The 6,931-nt window shown below is 31.6% G+C and overlaps 1 protein-coding gene across 1 annotated transcript; it reads left to right on the plus strand.

Annotated features, from left to right (window-relative positions):
• The first annotated feature begins 448 nt into the window (after nucleotides 1–448).
• Nucleotides 449–6,468, plus strand: LOC143078307 (uncharacterized). The gene is made up of 10 exons (XM_076253204.1): nucleotides 449–603; nucleotides 950–1,074; nucleotides 1,444–1,615; nucleotides 1,951–2,074; nucleotides 2,626–2,862; nucleotides 3,265–3,368; nucleotides 4,102–4,210; nucleotides 4,928–5,057; nucleotides 5,430–5,573; nucleotides 6,268–6,468. Exons 1-10 carry the CDS (start codon nucleotides 548–550, stop codon nucleotides 6,393–6,395), a joined length of 1,329 nt encoding a protein of 442 aa, XP_076109319.1. The 5' UTR covers nucleotides 449–547; the 3' UTR covers nucleotides 6,396–6,468.
• Nucleotides 6,469–6,931: the final 463 nt, after the last annotated feature.

Genomic DNA, 6,931 nt, shown 5'->3' on the forward strand with positions numbered 1-6,931 from the left:
TTTGACCGCTCCAGAATTTTTGGTTGTATTGGTATCTTTAAGTTTATATTTCGAATATTTATTGGACGTTGTTTGAATAGAAGGAGCTTCTTTGTTTGTATAATACCATCAGGAGGTCGTCTTTAATTACCAGCATGACAATTTCGACCTTCGTTTCCCTTCGCGCCTGTTTATACCAAGCAGTGTTTAAACGATGTTAGAAACGATACTTAACGAACGAAAACAAATCAAATATTTTTTAGAAATACATTCCATTTAATTTTGTAATTCCTGTTCAAAATCTGGGTTAAATTTAATTTATACTTATAACAATATTTAAGTTTTTTCTAATTTAAAGAAAAAAGGAAAATAATAAAGATGCATATTGTACTAGTAGCTTTTGTCAATTGTCTTTGCTTCTTCGACATCGTCAACCAATGGGGAAGCAATAGAACTATGACGTTGTCGTCATTCTCTGTCTTATCTGTAGCGACGTTCCTTCACTACGCCATAGAAAGTCACAAAATATTTCCAGGATATTTTCGTTGATTTTTAAGAAGATAAAGAAATGAATTCAGTGTTAATACCAGATATACATCGGCTTATGTCCGGTCCATATCACCAGTAAGTTAAGTATACTGACATTGCCTCTCTACATCATTAATCTTGATAACCGAAGAATTAATTTTGGTTAAATATTTCTATTTTTTTTTATCTACGAGTTTTGATTCATTACATTTATCTTGAACTTTTAAGACCTTATTGCCTAATTTTATGTATTTCTAACCTTATTCTCAATGCTTTCTTTTTTCTTGACATATTTTCTCAATTTATACTGTTTGTCCTATATTTTGATTTTTTTGCCTATCGGCTTTCTTTATGCTGTTAACCCCACACATACAATCAATTACCGTGCAGTTTCAAACTTTTCTGTAAGTACATAGTAAGTTAAGAATTTTTCGAATTGCAGTATTGATAACTTTACAACATTGTGCGAAGAGCTAGAAGACCATCTTGATCCAACAATAGATGAAGTACGTATGGAGAAGATGATCAGCATTATGAAGAGATTGAGAGATTATAAAACAGATGAAGGTAAGTTTTTGTTGCCAAAGACTTCTACACATGTCAAAGAAGATGTTTTATCTTAAAAAACACAAAATATTCAATATTATTTTGGTAAGAAATCCTGTTTATACATTTATTTTCTTGAGAATTTTAACTTCCCTAATTTAGTTTATGAGAACACAATTTTATTATTTGCCATAATTAAAAAAATAGGCTGTTTATTTTCGGAGATAAGTACAATTCGAGGTTTTTATGAAAACCTTAAAAGCTTGCGAATTCTTCTGTCATTGACCAACATTTAAAAAACACCTTGTTACAGTCCGGGTGATCTTTTATATGCTACTGAATATTTGTTTCTGAAATGATTAAGTAATGTACAATATAATATCTTTGCAGTGTTTCCTAAGATAAATGAGTTATTTTACACGTTGACTGAAACAGTTTTCAGTGTTGTCAAGTCCCAGGAGAATTGGTCACTATCTGAATCCGCTAAGCCATCAGTTGCCAGGGTGATTCTTGACAAATTTCAGAAAATGATAGTAGGAGGCAGAATTCTGCCAAAACAAACGTGAGTTCAAAGAATTTACTTTTCGGATAATATGCTATCTTAACAAATTCAGATTTTTCATTCTTTGAAAATATTTTGGTTGTATTTTAGAAATTCACTTCAACGAAAAACATTAAAAAATAAAAGTTAAAACAGAAATTCGGGAATGTTATTTTTGGATAATATTTTGTCGCTGCTTGAGAAATTAGAAATCCCGTTTCGAAGAAATAAAATGAAAAATATGCAGAAAACATAAAAGTTCGAGTGATTTATGTTGTAATTTAGAATATGATTTATCAATCAAACTAAATTTCATTTGTTTTCTAATACAATTCTGTGTTTTTTTTTTTTTTTAGATTAATGGAGAAAAAATGCTACAAGCGGTATAAACAAGTAAGAGAATACGAAGAAGTACAAGATTTAAAGAAATTGATAGAGAACCACGAGAAAATTTACCAGGAACTTCAGGAACAACAAAAGGTAAACTAACGTCAACAATTTTGATATTCCAGTCATACAGAACAGCGAAACAATAAAACAGTAACACCAACAATAAAAAAAAAACAAAGCAACTAAAACAGCAGAAAACTGAATCAGAGAACCAACAGAATCAGCAAAATATATTTGAATTACCGAAGACTTATCGTAGTGTTCAACATTGAAATACTAAGGCTTTTCTACCTCAGGCATAACGGAATAATAGGAATTTTGGTCCTCAATGCTCTTCAACTTCGTACTTTATTTGGCCTTTTTAACTTTTTTTGGATTCGAGCGTCACTGATGAGTCTTTTGTAGACGAAACGCGCGTCTGGCTTATATACTAAATTTAGTCCTGGTATCTATGATGAGTTTATTTAAAGGTCGTTCCGTTATTTTGCTGTTTTATTGTTTTAAAATTGATTTCGTATTTTTTCCATTGTTCCATAGTTCTCAAGTTTCATGTAGTAACCGCAAGCAATATTTTTGTTTTGTTTTGAAGACTTTTGCAACAAATTTATTAATTTGCTAGTTTATTATATTTTTTTCTTCAGAAATGTAAGCTCATCAACAAAAAGGTGGCATTTGTTACAGACCTACTTGAGCGTAAAAAAACCTTCTTCGCTGAATATGAAGACCAATTCTCGCCTAAAAATCATGAGCAGAGAAAGGATTTCATGGATTTTCTTCAGGAGAAGTTAGAGAGAAAGATGAAGAAAGCTGCTGAGACTACGGGAAAGTATCAAACTTTGCTTTATGCTGAAAGTGTGGCCAAAGATAAAGTGAGACAGGTACACATATATAAATGATAATAAGAAATAAATAGTAATGACAATCCCTTGTTTAAAGAATCATCTGGGGGAGGGGAGGAGAGGGAAATATTATTCGTAGTTATTCCACAAGACTATCAAACATGAATTCAAAATCAAATATGAGAACCTTATTTTCCGTTTACCGATACTGCGAACTCAGTTAAATTGGAAAGGAGAAAAATAGTTAGTGGCCTCTGGGGTTTGTTAGTCTGGTATAATTTTGTTTTTTAATTTCAGTTCATTTATAAATATGTTTTGGAGTTTAGTATGACGTTCATTTTCACTGAACTAATACACATTTGTATTAAGGGGTCAGCTGTGACCCACCTATTTATTATTATTACATACTATACGAGTAATTTATAAATAATTTCTTTACAGTTGGAAAGTCAAATTTTAGATAGTCTAAAATTCGGATTCAACGAAAAGATATTGAGTGGACTTGTTTTTCTGAAGAGAGTTTTGTCAACTGTTAACACTGAAAGGTAAGATAATCTACCTCCAACTTGATCCTTAATTTCAGAGGCTAATTTTTATTCTATAATGCGCACCCCCCCTTTATTTTTGCCGATCAATGCATTTGTATCGGGACATATGTTTTGCACCCCCCCCCCCCCCCCCTTGCACCCCCCCTTTGCCCTGGGTTAGCACCCCCCTTTCGAAAATTCCTGCATCCGCCCCTGCAACTAAATCCCTAAAAACAGAACCATATTTCCGTTTCTCTTTTTATCATGAAAAATCATAAGACTTCGTCCCCATTCACAGGTTATACCTGCCTCATATTACTAGTAAGGGAGACCACTACATATGCACTTTCATATTCAGTCAATGTACATCACCATGCATTACATGTATAGATCTCTAAATTAAGCGGCGAAGAGGAAGATTTTGTTCAATACAATGGCTATACTTTATATTATAAAAAATAGATGCAAACAACAGAATTAAAGGTGGAAATAAGCAAAGAATTACGGTTCATTCAAGATAATTGTCTGTGTCTGTTGAAAAAGAAATTGTGATTGCATTGCACATTTAACCTTCCTGTAAACTAGAGTTATTGTCCTTTAAACCTAGTGGCAGGTAGAAAGGCTACACATACCACACCTTTTTTTTCTCTTAAAAGTTCAGATTCTTTATTATAAACTCTCAGACACATATAGTGCTTCAAGAGATATCAGTACATAGTTTGAAATATAATTTGCATATTTTTTTACACAGGTCACATGACATTATGCAGCACATTCAGAAGCTAGAAACTGAGAGTCAACATTTAGTTACCAACATCGTAAATACACTTAGTTCAAAATACAATAGTGTATCACCACAGGTACTTATTTTTATCTATGAGTAAATATATATAGGAAGATGTGGTGTGGGTGCCAATGAGACAACTCTACATCCAAAGTAAAGTTTATATATGAAGACCAAATTTAAAATGCGCGGAAATAAGCAAATCTCTGCTGCGCATGTATGACAGTTAAATAAAAAGGTTCTCCGCAAATAATTCCAACTTTGGTTCTCAATTTATAAGAATATTGAAGTATTTGAACAATGTAGTGAACTAGACAGATATTACAAATATTATAAGATTTGTTACAAATTAAATGAGTGTTTGAAATTTAGAAATTATTGTGAGATGTTTATTAAGGCTAACACTGTGACTTCCTGAGTATCACCACACTATATATATACGTATGTTATTTAAAAAAGATTCATATCGAAATTCAAAGACTCAAATTAATTTGCTCCACCTAGGGGAATTATAGTTTTCGTCTGTGCGTCTGTTCGTTTATTCGCCCGTCTCTCCCGCTTCAGTTTATAGTTTTTGGTCAATGTAGTTTTTGACGAAATTAAAGACCAATTAACCTGAAACATAGTAAACATGCTTCTTATGATATGATTTTTCTTATTGTAATGCCAATTGTAGAATTTGACCCCAACTTCACGACAATGTATGGTACATGTAAATATATATTGTATAAAAATAGAGTATAAAATGTTTTAATATAGCTTGCTTATATATATATATATTTCTATTTACAAGGAATTTCACCTTCAATATAGATTTTCTGAAGAACTTCCTGACTGTGAATTCACTGGATACTATGAAAACCTTAGGCAAATCAAGTTGAAAACAGTAAAGAAAGGCGAGCAACAGGGCACCAGTAATGACAGTAAGTCACCGTCTTTAGTATAATATCTTCATAAAAGAATATAGGACATGCATTTTATTCTGATCATTTTCAATTGAAACGGAAATGGAAATCATTACATCATTGTACGAGTCGTCTGCTTTTTTTCATTTCACTTTGCAATATTGCAGTATGTTTACAAGTTGTATTTATGGCTTTGTTGCCTTTTTATTTATATATATATTATATAAAACTTTAGAATGCTTTGTTTTTGTGCTGTTAACTTATTTAATTTTTTTATATTATCATTATTACATGAAAATAAGTTAATCTTTTTCATGTTCTATTTGTTGAAAAAAATCTTTTCTTTACCTAAAAATATTTTATTTCTTCTTCATTTTTTTTAATGAACAGAAGCCGGAAGTGACGGAGCAGCTTTTACCCACTGCTTTACACGCCAGACATATTTTCATTCACGTGAAGTGAACAATAATACACTACCAGGCTTAAGTACAGCATCTTTTGAGACACATGCAGGCTGTAGTGCAGTACCAAAAGGTAACTGATATACTAGATTTTATAATCAGTTATTGTGATTCATAATCATCAAGGAAAGCAACAAAAATAATGACATCTGTTATAACGTAAAAAATAAACGTCATTATCAGCAATCAACAAACCTTTCAAACTTTTTTTAGAACTGTTTTATTTGATTGTTACTGATGACTCATTTTAGACGATTCACGCGTCTGCTGTGAAAATGTCAATCTTGGTATAGATCTATAATTTTGAGTTTATATAAATTAAAACAATAAAACAAAACAAGAATCAAAAGTAAAAATAGGTTTTTTTTAGAAAAGTTAAGGGTGTATACCTTTTTTTAAGTTCATATATATTCTTAGTTAGCATTTCAAATTTTTAACACTGAGAGTTCATGTTAGGAATATCACAAATAACCTTGTGCAGCCAATCTGTTTTTTCAGTCACACATGGAATAGAGAAGTCATTTTATGCCCCACCTAGGATCATTATGTTTTTCGGTCTGTATGTCCGTTCGTTCGTTCGTCCGTCAGGTTCGTCTGTCCGTCAGTTTGTCTGTCTGTCGTTTGTACCGCTTCGGGTTAAAATTTTTGGTCAATGTAGTAATTGATGACAAAAAATCCCTGCCAACCTACACTATTTTTTTCAAAGATGTAATAGGAAACACACATATTAATTTATTTGTCCTTATGCGTTATTTTTAATGTTGCAGGGATGATTGTTAAACAAAAGATTGCAACAGAATCTTCTGATGTCTCATTTGGATGGTACAAAATGCAACCATGGCAACAAAAGAAATGGACCTTCTTTCTGAAGAACTCTAATACAAGATTATCATAATCTTGAACATTAATCATTCATATTATAAAAAAGAATCTGTACCATTTTGAAAATAAAGAATATTACTATTATATTTATTTTGAATTGTGATTTTTACGGTTTGTATTTCGAATATTGTGTACGTTATGACTAACTAGGGCAATTGTCGTTTTTCCTCGAGATAAAAGTTTTATGTAACTGCAATGATTCTCCACGACAATTGTGAAAACATGAAAAAAATAACAGATACCGAATTCCGAGAACAATTCAAAACGGAAAGTCCGTTATCAAATTGCAACATCAAAAGCTGAAACACACTGACAGCAAACGTCAAACGAATGGAAAACACCATCACATTCCTGACTTAGTAAAGGCATTTTCTGATGTAAATAATGGTGGATTAATCCTGGTTTTATAGCTAGTTTAACATTTCACTTGTATAACAGTCTCATAAAATTCCTTTACATGTATATTGACAACGATGTGTGAATTCGAGACCTCGCATAGTGAGAGTTTTATGCTCTTTGTATGTTACAGAGTTCGAGTTCTAACAACAT

Source organism: Mytilus galloprovincialis, chromosome 6 (assembly GCF_965363235.1).
Source record: "Mytilus galloprovincialis chromosome 6, xbMytGall1.hap1.1, whole genome shotgun sequence".
NCBI lineage: Eukaryota > Metazoa > Mollusca > Bivalvia > Mytilida > Mytilidae > Mytilus > Mytilus galloprovincialis.

Coding starts and splice junctions, on each gene's coding strand:
- LOC143078307 (XM_076253204.1), top strand. CDS start 548: ATGAATTCAGTGTTAATACCAGATATACATCGGCTTATGTCCGGTCCA. Junction 3,369..4,101: donor TCAACTGTTAACACTGAAAG/GTAAGATAATCT, acceptor TTTTTTACACAG/GTCACATGACATTATGCAGC. Junction 5,058..5,429: donor ACAGGGCACCAGTAATGACA/GTAAGTCACCGT, acceptor TTTAATGAACAG/AAGCCGGAAGTGACGGAGCA.